This window comes from Trichosurus vulpecula, chromosome 8 (assembly GCF_011100635.1).
Source record: "Trichosurus vulpecula isolate mTriVul1 chromosome 8, mTriVul1.pri, whole genome shotgun sequence".
Classification (NCBI taxonomy): domain Eukaryota; kingdom Metazoa; phylum Chordata; class Mammalia; order Diprotodontia; family Phalangeridae; genus Trichosurus; species Trichosurus vulpecula.
In genome coordinates, this window is record NC_050580.1 from 116,378,250 (window position 1) to 116,398,885 (window position 20,636).

At 35.9% G+C, this 20,636-nt stretch overlaps 1 protein-coding gene across 1 annotated transcript in view; it reads left to right on the forward strand.

Annotated features, from left to right (window-relative positions):
• Positions 1–13,068: 13,068 nt before the first annotated feature.
• Positions 13,069–20,636, forward strand: part of SH3GL3 (SH3 domain containing GRB2 like 3, endophilin A3) — a 28,888-nt gene continuing 21,320 nt past the window's right edge. The window contains exon 1 of the mRNA XM_036769486.1: positions 13,069–13,207. Within this exon, the coding sequence (XP_036625381.1) occupies positions 13,072–13,207 (136 nt within the window). The 5' untranslated portion in view covers positions 13,069–13,071. The remainder of the gene's footprint in view (positions 13,208–20,636) is intronic.

Here is a 20,636-nt window from a genome sequence, read left to right on the forward strand (position 1 = left end):
GCGGATCTGTTAAGCTCCTTAAGTCTGAAGTTCCTCATATGTAAATTGAGAATGATAATAGATACCTCACCTATCTCAAAAGATTGTCCTTGGAAATCAAATGAGATAGCATGTGAAAGTGTTATGAAAAGCACAAAGCACTGTATAATTGTAAGGTATTACAAATGTAAGTAAGGTAAGACACTTCCTTCTCCCCACAGTTGGCTTCCCAAATGGTTATGAAACACTCGGGGGAGATGGCAGAATTGCTGTTTAGCTTAATGCAGGTGGAGAAGGAGCTAAATCTACTTAATGTTTTAGAACATTTCAGTCTGAGCCCAACCTCAAGATGTCCATGGGATCTGTGGATAGATTTCAGGAGACCCATGAACTTGCAACTAACCTCTAACTGAAATTAAATATTTCCCGCAATTTTGAATGTTGTCAATAAACATTATTCTGACTAGGTGTCCAAAGGCTTCAGCAGATTGCGTAAGGAGGGGCCAGGAGGTGGGGGTCCCTGGCAGAAAAAATGTTCAAGAACTCCTTCCCCAGATGCTTATATTTTTCTTGATGTACCTAGAGTTGGAGGGGCAGGGTTTTTCCTGGAAACATAATCTGACTCAAGGTTGGGTTGCTTGCAATTGCGGAAGTGAAATGGAAATAAGCCTTTGAAAGTTAGATATTTATATACAGTAATGAGGAGAGAGAAAAATAAAGAAAAAAAGCAAGAAAAGAAGAATGAGGCTATGAGCAGAGTCAAGGTAGTGTGTCTTTTGTTATTTAAGTATTGTTGAATTTTAAAGCCAAACCTTCTTTCCAGAGGCTGATTAATTCCTTATATATGTTATTTCTATATATATTGGGGTTGCTGCCACCAGGTGAATGAACGTGTCTGTTTATAGAAGGCTTGACTCCCAAATTAAATTTACCCCAGGCATAAAAAACAGAATGGAGTGGAACTAAATGTGTCTTCCCAATTATACCTGATCTGTGAATAAAATACTTAAAATTTTTAAGTTAAATTATTTTTTTTTAAATATAGCAGCATTTTTCAATTAACAAGCATTTATTTTTCTCCTTCCCACCTTCCTGTCTCCCTTGGGGAAAAAAAAGAAAGAAAAACAAAACCCTTACGCTTTAAGATAGTCAAAAAAAGAACAAAATCACATATTGGCCATGTCTAGAAATTTGTCTTGTCCTGCATATTTGGTCCATCAACTGTGATGAAGTGGGTAGCATTCTTCTCTATCATCATCAAATCTCTGGGATCATAGCTGATTGTTTTTATGATGATGTTGTTTTGGTATGAATTGTTCTGGTTCAGCAGACTTCACTCTGCACAAATTCATACAAGTCATCCCAGGTTTCTCTGAAACAATCATGTTTATCCTTTCTTATGGCAACAAGAGTATTTCATTATGTTCACATTCCACAATTTGTTTACCCATTCCTCAATTGATGGGCACCCCTTTAGTTTACAGGTTTTACCACCATAGAAGAGCTGTGATTAATATTTTTGTACGTACTGGACCTTCCTTTCTGTTCAGATCTCAACGTGGCATTGGTCAGCAATGGTAACACTGGGTCAAAGGGTATACTCAGTTTGTAACTTTTGAAGTATAGGTCCACATTGCTTTCCATGACCGACAGTGCATCATTATGCCTTTTTTTTTTTTTCATAAACCCTCCAACATTTGTAGTTTATCTTTTCTAGTCAACTTTGCCAATCTCATGGCAATCTCATGGTACCTCGGAATTGCTTTAACTTGCATTTCTCTAATCATTGTGGTTTGGTCATTGTATCCAACTCTTCATGACCCCATTTGGGGCTTTCTTGGCAAAGATACTGCTTATCTTGGTATTTAATGTGAGGTATTGATTTAAACATAATTTCTTCCTGTGTTCCAATTTTCCCATCACTTTTTGTCAAATACTGAGGCCTTCTTCAGGTCAATAACTGGGGTCTTTGGGTTTATTGAAAACTAGGTTACTAGGTTCATTTGCATTTGTATATTGTGTACTTATTCTGTCCAGAGATTGACTTTTTTGTTTTTCAACTAGCATCAAATTGTTTTGATGATTACTGCTTTGTAGTGTAGTTTGATTCTGGTACTGCTAGGCTGCTTTACTTTTCACATTTTGTCATTATTTTCTTTGAGATTCTTGACTTTTTGGTTCATGAAGAATTTTGTTTTTATTTTTTCTAGTTCTCTGTAGCTTTCTAGTTTGAATAAATAGATTAGTTCCACTGAATAGATTAGTATTTTGGTAGTATTGTTATTTTTATTTATATTATAACCTAGCTTAATCATGAACATTCTCCAGTTACTTTTATTTTTTATTACCATCAAGATAGTTTTTATAATTTTATAGTTTTATTCATGTAGTTTCTTTGTATATCTTGGTAAGTAGACTCCTAAGTAATTTTATATAGCCTACAGTTATTTTAAATATTACTTCACTTTTACTTCCTGATTTATTTTTGTAATATACAGAAAAATTCAAGAGACCAAGTGGATTTATAAGTGAATTATATTAAATAATCAACAAAAAATTAATTCCTACATCACATAGACTGTTTTCAAAAATAAGAAGAGATCCTACCAATTATAGTCTTGATATCAAAACAAAAAGATATTCAAAACAAAAAGAGAAATTTAGAGACCAATGTGTCTAATGAGTACTGATGTAAACAATTTTAAATGAAATAATTGCAGAGAGGCCAAAGCAACCTATCACTATGACCACATTGGATTTATAAGAGGAATGCAGGGATTAGGGAAATTCTCAAAATAACTGGACACATTAATAAGAACAAAAATAACATATTTTTATCAGTAAATGCAAAAGCCCACCTATTTGACAATATATAAAACCCAATTCTTCTTTTAAAAAAACACTTTGGAAAACATAAGAATAAATGGACTTTTTTTTTTAAAGTTTAAAACTGAGATCCAGTATTATATATAAAGAGGATAAACTAGAGCTCTTTGCAAAACAAAACAAAACAAAACAAAAACAAAACAACAACAAAACAATAGCAAGTGTCCACTGTCACCACTGCTGCTTAATAAAGTGTTAGAAATGCTAAATATATGAATAACAAAAATAAGTTCATGGACTAAACTTGTGCAAAGAAAATCCCTTTTTACAGATGACATAAATTATACTTAGGAAACTCTGAAGAGCAACTAAAATTAATTAAAACATTAACTACAGCAAAGGTTTTGTTTTTCTTTTTTCTTTTCCCAAGAGAGAGAGGGAAAGGTGGGAGGGAGAAAAACACATGCTTATTAATTGAAAAATCCTCCTAAATTGAAAAAAAAAAATTAAAGAATTTTATTCATAGATTATTGAGATGAATTTTAGTCCCAACTCTATTCTGTTTTTTATGCCTTGGGTGAGTTTAATTTGGGAGCATATATATATAAGGAACAACCCAGCCTCTGGAAAGAAGATTTGGTTTTAAAATTTAACAATATTAAAAAAAAATAAGAAAAGACACTATCTTGTCTCTACTTGTAGCATGATTCTTCTTTTCTTGCTTTGTTTTTTTCATTTATTTTTTCTCTCTTCTCCTTACTGCATTTATGTATTTAACTTTCCCCCTCCCTTTGGCAGTTCATTCATGGCCTGTTCAGTTTATTTTTCTGACATTAGGTTGTTTAAATTCTCTTTCTTATCCTGCTTATCTGGGTCTTTTTGATTTTTGTAAATTGTCATCTGTTTATTTAAAGAGCCAGTTTTATTGCCATAGTTAAGCAAAATGATTTCAAATGCTATTTCTTATTTCTTCCTTTGTTGTGAAGTCTTCTTTTTCATTTTTAAGACTAGTAATCTGATTTCCCTTTTTCTTTTTAAAAATCAAATTAGCTAATGATTTATCTATTTTATTTATTTAAAAATAGCTTCTAATTTCATTAATAGTCTTTCTCTTTTCTACTTGGAACTTTATTAATTTCTTTTTTGATTTTGAAGATTTCTATTTTGCTTTTTAATTGAGGTTTTAAAATCTATTGGTTTTCTAGTTTTTTAAGTTATGTGTCAAAATCATTTCTCTATTCTCTTTCTGGGTGAAAGTGTTTAGAGTTATAAATTATCCTTAAACGACTACTTTGGTTGTATCCTAATTTTAAATTTTTTTTCTCGACTACACGTAAAAACAATTTTTAAACATTAGTTTTTAAAATTAAATTCCAAATTTTCTCCCCTCCCTCCCTTCCCCTGTCCTTGATAAGGCAAGAAATTTTCTATGTATTATACATGTGCAGTCAAAGCATTTGTCATATTAGCCAGTTTGCGAAAGAAAACAGACAAAAACACCAAGATAAATAAAGTAAAAAAAAAAGTATGCTTTCATCTGCATTCAGATGCTGTCGGTTCTTCCTCTGTAGGTGGATAGCTAAGACCTTTGAAATTGTCTTGAATCATTTCATTGCTGAGAATAGCTAAGTCATTCTCAGTTGATCATCGTACAATATTGCTGGTATTATGTTACGTTGTTCTGGCCCTACTCACTTCGCTTTTGCTTTATGTAAATCTTTCCAGGTTTTTCTGAAAGCATACTGTTTATGGCACAGTAATATTCCATCACAATCATATCAACTTTCAACTGTTCCCACAAATGATGGACATCCCTTCAATTTCCAATTCTTTACTACCACAGAAAATGTTGCTTTAAATATTTTTGTACGTGTAGGTCCTTTTCCTTTGCTCTTTTTAGAACACAAATCTTGTAGTGGTATTACTGGGTCAAAAGGTATGCACAGTTTTCCTCGCAAGAATGGTTGGATCAATTCACAACTCCAACAACAGTGCATTAGTGTTCCAGTTTTTCCACATCCTCTTCAACATTTGTCATATTCCTTTACTATCATATTTTGTTTTTGTTGCTGTTCAGTCATTTTCAGTCATGTCTAACTCTTTGTGACACCATTTGGGATTTTCTTGGCAAAGGTACTGGAGTGGTTTGTCTTCTCTATCTCATTTTACAGATGGAGAAACTGAGGCAGAGTTAAGTAAGTTGCCCAGGGTCACATAGCCAGTAAGTGTCTGAGGCCAGGTTTGAGTTCAGGAAGATGAGTCTTCCTGACTTTGGGCCTGGCGTTCACTCCACTGTGCCTCTTAGCTGCCCCCTTAGCCAATACCAGATTGTTTTGATGATTACTGCTTTGTAATACAATTTGAAATCTGGTACTACTAGACCACTTTCCTTCACATTTTTTTGTTGATTCCCTTGATGTTCTTGACCTTTTGAGCTTCCAGATAAATTTCGTTATTTTTTTCTTATGTAATAAAATGCTTTTTTTTGATGGTTTAATTGGCATAGCACTGAATAAGGAAATTAATTTAGGTAGAATTGTTATTTTTGTTATATTGACCTGGCATATCCATGAGCAATTAATATTTTTCAAGTTGTTTAGGTCTGACTTTATTTGTGTGAAAAGTGTTTTGTAGTTGTGTTTGTTTAGTTCCTGGGTCTATCTTGGCAGATAGGCGCCCATGTATTTTATATTGTCTGCAGTTATTTTAAATGGAATTTCCCTTTCCATCTCTTCCTGCTGGACTTTGTTGGTAATACACTATATACAAGTGCCAATGTCTTATGTGAATTTATTTTATATGCTACAAGTTTGCTGAAGTTGTTAATTATTTCATCTAGTATTTTAGTTGATTCTCTAAGTATGCCATCGTATTTTCTGAAAAGAGTAATTAATTTTGTTTCCTCGTTGCCTGTTTGAATCCCTTCAGTTTTTCTTCTCTTAATTGCCATAGCTAGCATTTCAGTACAATATTGAATAGTAGTGATTCTAATGGACATTGTTGCTTCACTCCTGATCTTACTGGGAAGGCTCCTAGCTTATCTCCATTACAGATAATGCTTGCTGCTGGTTTTAGATAGATACTACTTTTAATTTTAAGGAAAACTCCATTCCTATGCTTTCTAGTCTTTTTAATAGGAATGAGTGCTATATTTGTCAAAAACTTTTTCTGCATCTATTGAAGTAATCATATGATTTTTATTGGTTTTGTTATTTATATGGTGAATTATGCTGGGAGTTTTCCTAATGTTGAACCAGCCTTGCATTTCTGGTATAAATCTTACCTGGTTATAGTGTGTGATCTTTGTTGATGTATTGCTGTAATCTCTTTGCTAGTATTTTATTGAAAATTTTTCCATCAGTATTTGTCAGGGTAACTGGTCTTCCTTTCTTTGTTTTTGCTCTTCCTACTTTAGGTATCAGCCTCATATTTGTATCATAAAAGTAATTTGGTCAGACTCCTTCATTTACCTCTTTTTTCCAAGTAGTTAAGGTAGTAGTGGAATTAATTGTACTTCAGTTGTTTGGTAGAATTCAGTTGTTTGGTAGAATTCACTTGTGAATTCAATTAGTCTTGGGGATTTTTTTTTTAAAGAGATCATTTATGGCTTGTTCAGTTTCTTCTAAGATAAGGTTATTTAAGTATTCTATTTCCTCTTCTGTTAATCTGAGCAATTTATATATTTATAAATCTTAGCTGTTTCACTTAGGTTTTTGGAGTCATTGACATATGATTGGGCAAAATAGCTCCTAATTATTTGCTCCTAAAATTTGCTCTTTATTGGTGAATTTACCTTTTTCATTTTTGATGCTGGTAATTTGGTTTTCTTTTTTACAAAACAAAATTAACCCATTTTTTATCTATTTTATTGGTTTTTCATAAAATCAGCTTCTAGTTTTATTTATTAGTTCACTGGTTTTCTGACTTTGAATTTTAATTGTTCCAGCTCTTTACCTTTACTGTGTGTGTGTGTGTGTGTGTGTGTGTGTGTGTGTGTTTCCAAGTATGTTTCTTGTAAACAATATATTGTTGGATTCTGGTTTTAATCCACTCTGCTATCAGCTTTCATTTTATGGGTGAGCTCATCCCATTCACATTCACAGTGTGTGAGATGACTCAAGTAATATTCAGAGACTTCTCTTAGAAGCAAAAAGGAGAAAAAGGAGTCTTTATTTAGGATCTTGTGAGAAAGGGCAGTCTCTGAACAAACGAACTGATAGATAGGGAGAGGCAATGCGCAGAAAGCAGAACTTGGTTAAATACCCTAGCCAAACAGCCCCCACCCAACACTGGCCTTTTACTTTCATTGGTGGAGTTCAGGCTCACAATGTGTCTCGGGAGAAATCTACTCCAGGTACAAGGAATACGGAAACGCTAATTTAGCCAATTCCAACCCTTAAGAACACTTTTATCCTTATTTGGTGAGGTTCGTGCTGAGGGGAGTCAGGCTGCTCAGGATTCCGACAGGTCCTACAGGTCAGGTGATTTTTAATAACTCGAAACTTAGGCCTAGCTGTCAATCAGAAGCCCTGAGCCATACTAAAAAGTCCCCACCTCTATTCATCCCACTCAATTTACAGAAAGGCTGAGGCTCAGATTTTATGAGAGGTCTTCACCATCACACTCAACAGTTATGATATGTAACTGTGTATTTCCCTCCATCCTATTTTGTTCCTGTTTATCTTTCTCTCTCTCCTTTCACTCTCTCCCTTCTCAAAAATTTGTTGCGCTTTTGACTACCACCTCTCCCAATGTGCCCTCTCTTCTATCAAAATCTCCCCCTCCCCCTTTCCTGTGATCTCCCTCCCTTCATATTTCCTACGGGGCAAGATAGATTTCTGTACCCAACTGAGTGTGTATACTGTTCTTTCTTTGAGCCAATTCCAGTGAGAGTAAGGTTTAAGTGATACTCCCCTGCCCCCTCCCACCATGTTCTGTGTTTATTCCATCCTCTATACAACATTGTGAATGAATGAGTGAATTGAAGAAAAATAATTTAGTAAGCATTTGCTATGTGCCAGTCACTGTGCTTATTCTAACCACTAGGAACACAAAGACAAGGGAAGCAAGATAGTACCTAGACTCAGAGATTACATTCTAAAGGGAGAAGATAACACATAAGGGGAGCCAGAAAAGACTGGGCGTGAGTTGGAAGAGACAGGGCATCAGCCTGGTTTGGAAGTGATTTGGAGGCCTGGTTCTAGACAAAATAAAGTCAAAGGGAGGTCAGGTATTTTTAGTCAGTCCCATTTTATGGATGAGGAAATTTTGGTTCAGAAAGGTTCAAAGTAACTTGCCCCATGTCATTCTGTTAGACAGTGATGGAGATGATTTTAGGACCTATTTCTCCCAGTCCAGTGTTCTTTTCATTTAGACTTGCTGCTGACTGCTAGCAAGGTTCCTTGTGTTTTTAACTCAGTTATTTATTTATATTTATGTGCAAATCGGTCTTTTGTACCTGCAGTGAATTAAATATAATAAAATCATATCCCTCAAATACCTACAATTTGGGAGGTTTTTTTTTTAATGGCAGGAATACATGGAGATTTTCCTTATTTTATATTGCATTGCTATTTATACTAGCACCATTAGAATTTACATACTTTTATTCATAAAGGGGTTTTTCTCTGCTTTAATTTAAAACACTTGGCTGACTCAGATGATTAATTCAAATTAGTGACCCTGCTGGATATTTGTAAGCCCACCTTTTTGGCACTTCTTAATATATATCGTGTAGTATAAGGCTGTTCCTAATTGTTATTCAGCAAGCATTTGTTAAGTGCCTACTCTGTGCCCTATGTTAGGCCCCTGACACAAATACATATGTTAAATAGTTTCTACTGTCTAGATTACTTTCTACAAAGGAACCTTCCTGCGCCACTTGAGGCAAAATTTAGGCATGCAATATGGACATAATCAATAAGCATTTATTAGTTACTTACTATGTTTCATGCACTATAGTTAGTACTGTAGATATAAAAGCAGTTGAGAAATTCTTGTCCTCAAGTAGTTCAAACTTTATTAGGGGACAAAATAACAAAAATAAAAACCTGTACATGTATAAGCATGTATATGTATGTGTGTGTGTGCATACATTTGTGGGAGGATGACAAGCAATTGGAAAAGTCAGGAGAAGCTTTGTTTTAGAAGTGGCATTTGAGTTGAGTACTGAGGGGAGCTAGAGATATTCTAAAAGGTAGTGGTGAGGAGGAGAGAGCATTTCAGGGTTGGGAGCAAAAACTCAGAAATAGGAGATTTTAGGAGATGTTATTTATGAGATGAAGCAACAAGGTTAGTTTGATTGGCCCACACTGCATGTAATGTGTAACATTAACTGTGTGTGTGTGTGTGTTTTAAACTAGATAAATAGGAGATGTTTAGGGCTTTTAGAAGAAGAGAATGGCATAGTCAGACCTGTGCTTTAGAAATGGTGCCTTGGAGGATGGATTAGAGAGGAGGAGGAGATGTGAGGCAGGGGAACTTGTTTTCAACTACTTCCATTCATTAGATTTACATATGCAGCAGGAAATACCTTGGCTGAAAATTCTCTTTACACCTCAGTGCCACTCAGGTGAGAAGTTAGAGAAAACAACCCCAGGAATGCCAGCATTAAAGAAAGATTAGAGTTTTTACCTGGTAATTTATGCCCTTTGATAGTTTTTTTTTTTGGCCTCAGTATGAATTAATTCAGCTCTTATTACTACTCCATCCTAATTAATGAAATATGGTAGTCCCATCATGTGGGTCATTATAAATGCCAAGTCCAGGGTACAGTGAGTAGAGCACTGGCCCAGGAGTCAGGAGGACCGAGTTCAAATCTGGCCTCAGACACTTGACACTTGACACTTTTACTAGCTGTGTGACCTGCCAAAAACAAGCAAACAAACAAACAAAACCAACACTAAACACCACGTCCACTTAGCAAGTGAATGGTAATCGTGTTTTGTCTTTTGTTCTTGCCTTTGCAATCCTGTCCTTTACTGTGGCACTGTGCTCCTAGTAAACTTGTGGATAGACCGTTGAATGACTGATGAATGAGTGAGAACTCCAGGCCGCAGTTGGCTATGCTGCCACTTGGGAATCACAAAAGGTCCAAAAGGTCAGGCCCTCAGCAGTTAGGCTTGGTTTTAAGATAGGCACCCTTCTTTCTGAGAAACAAGGACTTTGTTCTGCAGAGATTCTAAAAAAAAGAAAAGTCAATTAACATTCCTTTTAATTTAAAACTTATCCCTAGGCCCTGAAGTAGTAGAAGGCTGCCAGTGATAAGACCCTGGCCCTTCCCAGTCACTGGAAGAATCTTTGTTTGAATTGAAACATCACGCTGTCCCCACCAGCATTTCCTCACTGAACTGTAGCTTCTAAAGTGTGATGTTAGATGGGTTGTTTTGATTTTATGGTATTTTTACATCTTGTAAAATTTCTCTTTCAGAAAACAGAAGTAACCAATAAAGCAGTTGAAGATCTTCTTACAAAAGGCACCGAGTATCTTCAGCCAAATCCAGGTAAAGTTAGGGAACATCCTGACATCTTCTAACATTTCATCTGACATCAAAGAATGTTCGGGCTTTTTTTTTTTTAATCAGCATACCATGAATACATTATAGATTGAGAGGAGCTTTAGAGGTCACCTAGTTCACTCCTATCATTTTATGGATTAGGAGACGGAAATCTTGCCTAACGTCACACAGGTAGCTCATGGGAGGGTCAGAGTTTGAATCCAGGTCTTTGAACTCTACACTGAGTACACTTTCCAGTGTACTTATTTTACTGCCTTTCTTTGCTGAGGTTTCCTAAGCAGGGCATTTCGTGTTCCAAGTATTTGATAAAAAGTTTAAAAAATGAATCCTCTCTTCATGCAGAGTAATTTCAGAGAATATGCTAGTCAAATGAGAAACTCTGCAAATGCCAAGATAAGTTTTGCATCCTCATTTTGATAGGGATTTTTTTGACTTCTCTGCCAAGTGGAGTGTTACAGCACAATGAAGCAAAGAAATTTTATTGAAAGATTTTAAAGAAAGGATAAAAACTCTTTATTCAGTCTTGTTTCTTGTCGATGAGCTGCATTTGCTGAAGTCTTGTGCCAAAGGTGGGAGTCTGAAGCAGTACTCACATGCCAAGAGGTTTATATCCATGACCTAGGCTTCAAGAAACTGCTACTTGCCAAGACAAATAACTGATCTTGTTTAGAATATGATCTAAAATAAAAGTAAACCAATTGAATAAAGGCCTGAGATTTTCTTGCCTTAAATGAACTCCTTTACTTTTAAGTTCATGAGTTTAAGACATATAATTTAGTGATATGATCTTTTTATGTTCGCTAAAACCCTTTTTTCCCTTTACCTCCTGCTCTGTTTGTTTTAGATATAAATCACTTTTGGTTGAGTGAGGTGCCATTAAATAACATCACTTGAAGGTTGATATATCCATGCCCTTGTCACCTCTCACCTGGAAATCTGCAATAGCTTCATAGGTCACTTTTGTACCTACAGTTCATCTCTTTTACTAGGCCTTCAATAATCTTCCTAAAACATCTTTTGCTCAAAAACTTCCATCAGGCCTCTGACAGGATAAAATACAAACTGGGATGCAAAGATTTTCAGTCTAGATTTCCAAACTTGTCTACACTGATCTCTAACTACTCTCATATGTTAATCCTTTGTTCTAACCATACTAGTCAAATCTTAATCCCCCTCCCCCAATTCTGTGCTTTCCATTCTCCATACTTTTGCTTACTATTCTCCCTGTCTACAACGCTCTTCTGTATTCTTTTCATGTTTTTGAGCTCCATTCTTCTTTTGTGACTTAGTTATATTCCAGCTTACTCCTTGAGGCCTCTCTCACCATCCCAGCCCACAATGACCTCTTTTTCTGATTTCCTAATTTTAACAATTTATTCTTACTGTGTTCTTAATTGTGTATGTATATTGGAGGAGTGGGGAGAGACACTTTTAAAGTAACAAGACTGGTTTCCATCACACACAAACACACACACACACACACACACACACACACACACACACACACACCTTGAGGGTAGAAACTATGACTTTATTGCTAATGCCAAACACCAAGGCCAATATGGATTAGATACTCAATAAACATTCTTTGTTTTCATGATGATGACAAATCAGACTAGGACTTGTACAGGGCCTTCAGCTTCAGGATCTTGCTTCTGACACCTGAAAAAAGACTGAAAGCACAATGTTTTGATATCAACCAGCAAAATGGTTATAGAAGGTTGCAGAGCTTACCCAAGTCTTAAAAATCTATGACTAGGGCATTACTGTTGTACAAAGTCACTTATTATTCTTGGTTTTGATCCCTAAATTTAACATGGCTCACTTTTTCTTTTTTTTTTTAATATTTTTTCCAATTACATGTAAAAACAATTTTTGACATTAATTTATGAAAAATTTTGAGTTCTTAATTCTCCCCCTCCTCTCCCCTCCCCACCTCTGAGGAGACAAGCAATTTGATATATACTATACATATTTCAACATGGTTCCTTTTTCTTTTTTGGCATTAAAACATTTTCTCTACTGTATTCTCTTGCATGAGGGACAAAAGAACATTGCTTTATTTTTCATTTAAAAAGATTTATCTAAATTAGTTTTCAGGTCCACAGGGGTATGGAGGTCAAAGGAGAGAAGAGAGAAAGGATAACTGTGTCCATTGCTTGGGTGTGGCATTTAATGGAACATTGTTCACTTTCAAGTGATTTTGTGATTTTAGTTTAAAATTTTTCTTTAAAAGGAAATTACATGCTGGTGAGTACTTAGTGAGGTATTACTGAGTTAAATTCATCTCACTTTAATGTTAGCAGGAAAAAACCCTTTCTATCCATGGGTCTTAGCTGCTAGCTTTGATTGATGCATAGTGCTAGTGCTATATTTTCAAGATTTTTTCTTTTGTTTTGTTTTTGAGGGGTGGGAGTTTAAGAGGGGAATATATATTGAAGCGTGCCAGTTATTACTGGTTTGAGCCTTGAATATGTTTGGTGTTTATAAAGCTATTTTCTGCCCTTGTATTAACCTATTTGATTAGCCCTTAGCTTAGTCAAGAATCCAAACTTCTATAATTTGAATTGAAAAAGGTTAAATAGAAAGACCTTCATTTAGGTGAGCTTTTGCCCATTTTTTCATTTATTGAAGTACTCATTGTAAAGTTGTCTTCCACTGTGATGCTGTAACTATATTTGCTTTTGTCATGCATTCTGCCTTTGTCAGTTTAAAGAATTACAAATGATCGTATTTTTAAGCATACAGAATGAAGCTAGGAATGCAGAATACTATGTCCAGAATCACAGGGCAGATGGGAACCTCAGGATACCCACACCCTGAAGGGTTATTAGGAGAGTCTATGCTTCGATATGGGACAGAACTTGGAGAAGACTCTATGTTTGGTGAGTGTATGCCAGGCATCTTTGAATAGCTAAGTTTATCTTTTCCTGGGAAAGATAGTATTATATTGCTTTCAAGTTAATGCACACAAATTTGAAACACTGAAGGTAAGCAAAATTGATTTTGAAGGCACATCAGTATAGTGTATTAGTGTATTGTCTTTAGAGTTCATATGCAATGCAGGTAAGGAATGCAACGTAACATACTTTGTGGTTAACAATTTATATTTGTTGATTTTTAATGGTGTTTACACATTTTTTTTAACATGCTGGCAAAACTAATGGCACAAAACTTAAGTATGGTTCATACAGATTCCTTAACTCTTTGGTTTCCCAAGCAGGGTGTACCAACCCTATAGTGCATGCACAAGATGAGCCGTGGGAATGTGGGAGGTCATTTCCCTTATTAACCCCTCCTTTCCCTCTCAGTGGCTTTGAAAACTAGGAGGAGGCATATAATGCATGGGAAATCCTTGGTAATTCACAGAGGGGCTGAATATGCTTAGAAAGTGGGGCTGGTTTGGGCTATAAGTTGCAAGCTTTTTATACTGCCTAGATTCCATATTCACTTTGTTCAGATGGTTCTGGCAATTTCATAAACCTGGGCTGGCCCCTAATTAAGCAGGATTGTTTGTATCCATCTCTGCCTGCCTCAGTGATAGAAGGAAGAGATCTGGATCTAGAATGGTTTCCTGGTCAGAGCTAGATGGGCTTGGCTCCACATGCAGCTCTTGCTGGCTTCAGGTTGTTTGGTCCACCCAGCCCTCTGGCTAGAAAGCATACACACAAAGTTGATTTGCAGCCGCTAGGTTCTGAGGAGTTGTGTCTGATTTGAGGGTAAAAAAAAAAAAAGGGCTTGTGAAGTTTCTGGATATGAACTACATTATGAAAACCACAGCTTCCTTGGGTACATGCTGTCTTGATCACTCAGCACTCCCCTTCTCTCTCCCTCACTCTGCTCAGGCTTCAATTCAACATGCTTTTATTTGAGCCCCTACTATTATGTGTCAGATACCTTAGCTTCAAAGACAAAATCAAAACAATTCCCAGGAGTTTACTTGGGGAGGAGGACAAAGATCCATTTTAGCTAAAAATGACTGTAAAAGACTAAAGGATCGAAGATAGAGCAGTACGTTTTATGCTAAATCATAAACTAGTGGTCTCTAGGACAGTAAACGGTATGAGATGTGATCCATGTAGGTAAGGGAAGAAAATAAGAGAATTTCTATTTCAGATCAGTTTTTAATCTCAAAGAAGAAATTAAGGTTTGTTGACATTCATGATTGATCCTGATGCCTTCACTTAATCTCCATATGTCTTGCGATCATGTGTCACATTAGGTGCCACCCCCCACCTCCCCTCTTATTTCTGGATATATGAAAACAGGTAAGTCCTGTGCATAATAAAGAAGGGGATATAAAAAGATAGATGCTTCCATTTTACATTCTAATTTTGTGGGTGGAGAGGAGGCTGCAGATGGAGTACTAACACCAGGGCCATCTAGAAAAGCCTCTTATAGGAAAGTGGTACTTCTAAAGGATTAAGTTACTTTTTTTTTTTTTAAGATTAGGAAGTATGATATGGAGAATAAAAACAATAGTTTTCTCTGTACCAGCCACTATAATTACCTTTAAGAATAAATCTTTTATAGGGAACTATATAGTCTGTAAATCCTTCCCATTTCAGCTCTGGCAGCCATTAAAACTAAATGTTGAAATAAACTTTGAACCAGAACTTGTAATTGCCATATCACAACATATTATTACCCATATTCATATTGATTTTTATAAAATTATTATCTTTTTAGTGTGACAAAAGAGTTTAGATGCTGCTAATAAATAAAATTGAAAGTATTTTTAAAATTTCATTTTCATCTCATTCTTTCAAAATTTTTTTCATTTTTGTTTCATATGTATAACATTGGTAATTAGTACATATGCATGATTTACAAATTAATTTGTGTTTTGAGTATATTTGCTCAAAAAATGTTTTGCTGATAGCAGTGTATGATTAAGAAGAGTTAGGGGACCACTGCCCTACAGCTTGTGAGTACTAAAATCCTAATAAATTTAATTGCATTTGAAACATGGGAAAGAAGCATCATGTTCAAGAGGGGAAATACTAGATGAACGCAAGCTCTCTATTTCCATTTTGTGCTCCTCTGTCACTGATTGGACATAAATCATGTGATTGAAGAGGGTATCTTGCTTCCATCTGGGAGAGAGAGAGAAAGATTACAGGAAGTTCATAGGATTTAGAGCTAGAAGAATCTTAAAGACCAGCTGATCAATAATAACCACCTAGTGTATGTCAAACACTTTGCTAGGCACTAGGATACAAAGAAAGGTAAAAGGCAGTCTGTGTACTCAAGGCGCTTACAGTCTAATGGGGGTGACAACATACAAACAACTACATTAGACAAGCTATGTACAAGAATAGATGGGAGCTAATCACCAGAGGGAAAGTACTAAAGACTGGGAAGGGCTTCCTGCAGAAGGTGAGGTTTTAGCTAATTCATCTAATTCAACACTGTCATTTTGTAGAATTAGAATATAAGGCTCAGAGATTAATGTGCCACACCAGGAAGTAACTGTTGGAATCATTATTCAAACCCGTGTCCTCTGACTATACACCTTATTCTTTCTACAACACTATGTTGCCTCTTTAAGAGAAGGAAATTTAGCCTCCCATAAAAAGTGCAGTTTGTGGGTTGGTTATAATGGAAAAACAGGCAAGTTTTAGTTTTAAATATGAACTGAGATCTCCACTTAATGTCAGGACCTCATTTAATTGGGGAACACAGGCAGAAAAGCAGCCCTGTTTGCACTCAACTGTAGAGAGGGAAGGGCACCAAGAGAAGAAAACTAAGGGAAGAAAAGAGGAGTCATTTACCTAATTGAGATTGGGCACCTTTGTACAGGCTAGGTTAAAGCTAGTGAAGGAGAAAGGAAGAATGAGGCTTTTACACTTCAGGAAGGATATGGACATGCCCATTTGCAAATTAATCTAGTTTTAGGTGGAGCAGGCCTTAGGGACTTAGGAGTCAGATGAGAAGTGGGCTCCCTTTCCAGTAAGTTGAGGAAATCCTTATTTAAAGAACCAGCACTGATATCCAATGAATAATTTCCATTTTGATTCCTTCAGGGCAAACCTGGGAAGGAGAATTGGTCCCTGGGAGAGAGAGCACTGGTTTGCTCAGAAACATCAGCTGCACAGAAGCTGAGATTATAAGTTTAAAAATAGATGTCTGGATGAATGTCAGACAACACGCAGGCTATTTGAAAATGCTTACTGCAGTTTAGCCTTTTGAAACTTTCTGCATAATGGGGAAAAAGAATATTAACCCATTAAAAGCACCTGTTTGACCTTTGTGTTTTGTGAGTTTGCCTGTTGCTCTGTTTAATTCATAGTCATTTTTGGATATATTATCCCTCTATTCCTACAACATCACCACCAAATGAGGCCTTCTTTGTAACAAACATAGTCAGATAGATATGTGATCTCACCGATATGGAAGTGCCCCTCCACAGATGCACATCACAGCAGCAGTTGCCGGTCCTGTGTAACTCCAGTGCATGTTCTTCTGAAAGCTCACCACCAGGTAGTCTAGCCAGTGTGCTGGAGTCCTCCCTCCCCTCTTCCTGACATCACAAAGGCATAGGTAGAGCACCCCTGCTGTCCATATTTTCATCCTTTCTTCTTGTGTGTGATCAGCTCACCTTCTCTTGGTATCATGTAATTCTTTGATGACATTCTTTACTTCTTTTTTCCAGAGTTCCTTGGTGCTTAAATGCTGTAGACTGCTCACACCCACCACATAACTCTCATTCACTTTTCTGTGTGATACTTATCATAAGTTTTTATTCGGGTGATCTAGGTCTTGAAGCCATAGGGCAACACTGGTAAAATGTTAGTGTTGAAAAGAAGGGCCTTTACTTTCATGGAAGGCTTGGGGCTAAAGGGCTTTTCAATTTCTCAAAAGCAATTGAGCCTACTTGCCTTCTTCCTTTTGAACTCTGGAACCATCTATACTGTTTGGCCCAGATATACTTAGCATTAGACATGTTATATTGAGTATACATCCAAATTCATATTGAAATCTTGGCAGTAGGCAGTTTTTTTTCAAATTAAATTTTACTTTTTCAAGTTAAAAAGCACTTTTTTCCCCTCAGCCAACCTTTTTCCTCCTCCCACTAAAACAAAAAGGAAAAACAAAGCCTTCGTAACAAATAAGCATTATCAAGCAGCAAAACAAATTTCCAAGTTGGCCATGTCCAAAAATGCATGTTTTAGTCTACGTAATAATCTTTTACCTCTCTGTCAGAAAGTGGTAGCTACCTTCATCAGTCTGATGGAATTATAATCAGTCATTGCATTGCTTAGAATTCTTAAGTCTTTCAAAATTGATTTCACATTGTGGATGATTATAGTATAATTTTTTTCTCCTGGCTCTTCTCACTTTGTTCTGTATCAGCCCATTGAAGTCTTCCCAGGTTTTTCTGAAACTGTCTCTTTCTTCATTTCTTACAGCGTATCATCATTTCATTACATTCTTAAACCATAATTTGTTAAACCTTTTCTAAATTAATGGATGCTCCTGCTATGAATATTTTTGTATATATAGGACCTTTCCTTCTTTCTTTGATCCTATTAGAGCGTAGGTCTAATAGTATTGTTGAGTCAAAGGGTACGCACATATCAATAACTTTCGGGACATAATTCCAAATTGCTTTCCATAATGGCTATACTTTTTACAGTACTACCAATAGTGTATCAATGTGTCTGTTTTTCTGTAGTCCCTGTAACATTTGTCATTTTCCTTTCTTCCAACTTTGTGATTGACTATGAGCTGTAACCTTACAGCTTGCTTTAATTTGCATTTCTCTAATTATTAGTTACTTGGAACGTTGTTTTTCATATGACTATGGGTACCCTAGATTTTTTCCCTTGAAGACTATCTTAATGTACTTTGACCATTTATGAATTGGTGGGGGGGGGATAGCTCTTATTCTTGTAAATTTGAATTTATAAGAGAACCTTTTATTGGAGAAACTTACTGTAGGAGCTTACTTATCCTCCCTCCCCCCAAAATTATCTGTTTCCCTTCTAATCTTGGTTGCGTTGCTTTCATTTGTACAAAAATTCCTCATTTATCCATTTGGAGCTTATCTTGGTGTACATATGGTATGATATTTTTGATTTAGATCTGCCAGATTACTTTGCAATTCTATCATTGTTTTTTTTTCTTTTCAAATAATGAATCCTTACCTCATTAACCTGGAATCTTTGGGTTTGTTAAACATTTGGCTAATTTTTTAACCAGTACCAAATTGTTTTGATGAGTACTGCTTTGTAGTAGAGCTTATGATCTGATACTGCTAGACTTTTTCTTTCCGCTTCCCTTTCCCCCCTTACTTCCCTTGAGATTCTTGATCTTTTTGTTCCTCCAGAAGACTTTCCTTATTATTACTTTACTACTATAATGTTATCCTTTGTTGATATGGCATTGAATCAGTTAATATTTAGGTAGGACTGTGTTTAATACTTCAAAGGTTGTTTTACAATTGTATTCATATAGTTTCTTTTTTATATCTCGGCAGATAGATTCCTAGGTAATTTTATACACTATAGTTGTGTTAAATAGAATTTCTCTGTCTGTCTCTGTCTGTCTGTCTCTCTTTCTCTTTGTGTGCTATGCAGAAATGATATGATTAGTGTGCATTTAATTTATATCTTATAATTTTGCCAAAGTTATTAACTTTGTTAACTAAGTTAAATTGCCTTGGTTTTTCTAAGTACACTATCATATCATCTGCAAAAAGTGATAGTAGGGGCAGCTAGGTAGTGCAATGGATAGAGCACCAGCCCTGGAATCAGGAAGATCCTAGTTTAAGTCTGGCCTCAGACACTTGACACTAGCTGTGTGATCCTGGGCAAGTCACTTAACCTCTATTTCCTTGCAAGAAAAAAAAAAGTGACAGTTGTTTCTTCTTTGTCTATTCATATTCCCTCCTTGTTTTTCTTGTCTTAACCCCATAAACTAGCATTTCTAGCATCATACCAATTGCTGTTGGGGATAGCAATAGGCATTTTTCATCCACTTGGTTTTTTCTGAGTGGATGGACAATGCTTCAGACCCCTTTGAGTGATTATAGATCTCTTCCAGGAGGCTTTGCAGTCAGTGTCTTACAGGAGGAAATAGTAGACCTCACCATCCACAGGGAGTCCTCAACTTGAACTCTTTGTTGGCTCTCTTCCATTAGAGGCAAATATCTTTGGGGAGCATGTGGCAGCTAGGCAGCACAGTGGATAGAATGCTGGGCTTGAAGTCAGCAATACCTGAGTTTGAGTTCTGCCTCAGACACTTAATAGCTTTGTCACCCAGGACAAGTCACTTACCCTCTCTAAGGGACAGTTTCCTTATCTGAAAAATGGGGATAATGATAGCACCTCTTTACAACCCTGTGAGAATTAGTGACATGACATATGCTGTAAAGTCCTGTTCAAACCTAGATGCAGGCTATATTATGCCTTTTCTGGTGTTTATTATCTGAGGGTCACTGAACGGGGTTGTTGCTACATTTTCCAAGGAATCTTGAATGATCTTATTGCATGGATGGCATTGAGTAGCATTTTGCTCTACCAAATCAAATGCATTTTCATAATCAGCAAACAATTCAATCCAATAAGCATTTATTGAGCACCTACTTTATGCCAGGCTCTCTATTTTATATTCTCTATATCTTTTAGTTAACTGTGAGATGATAAGGATCTGGTCCTCCTCTGTTGACTACCACTTGGAAAAATCTGCTTATTCTCTCTTCTTACATTTGTTAAGAATGCCTTCAATTCATATATATATATATATATATATACACACACACATACACACATATGTATGCATTTATATATACATATATATCGTCAAGATTTTGTATAGATTGGAGAGGAGGCATTTAAACATGGTACTTTTTGATGTTCTCTTGGTTACTGTTTTTTGGGAAGGGGGATATTAAAAAGGTCCAATATTTTTTTCCATCCTGTTGGTATCTTCCTGTCCTTCAGATAATTTACAAATTGGTCCCTAAATATTTTCCCAATTGTATTGTCTTCAGTATAGATCTCCACTCTTTATACTTGTTCCAGTCTGACATCTTTATCCATCTTTGTTTGTTTTGTTATTCTACCTCTTTACAGCACATCAAACTGAGGTCTATTAGGGTCCACGTGTGGTGGTTCCACTGTTCTTTGTGTATTAAATGGTCTGTTGTAATGTTTTATTTTTTTAAACAAATCTTTTTCATTTTTCTTTCTGTTATACCACACCCTTCCTCCCCCTGCCTTATTTCCCTTCCCCCCCTTTCTTGATTGTTATCCTTAAATACCTTTAGTATGGCTTTGTTCGGCTAATATCTTGCCAAAAAACAAAGGG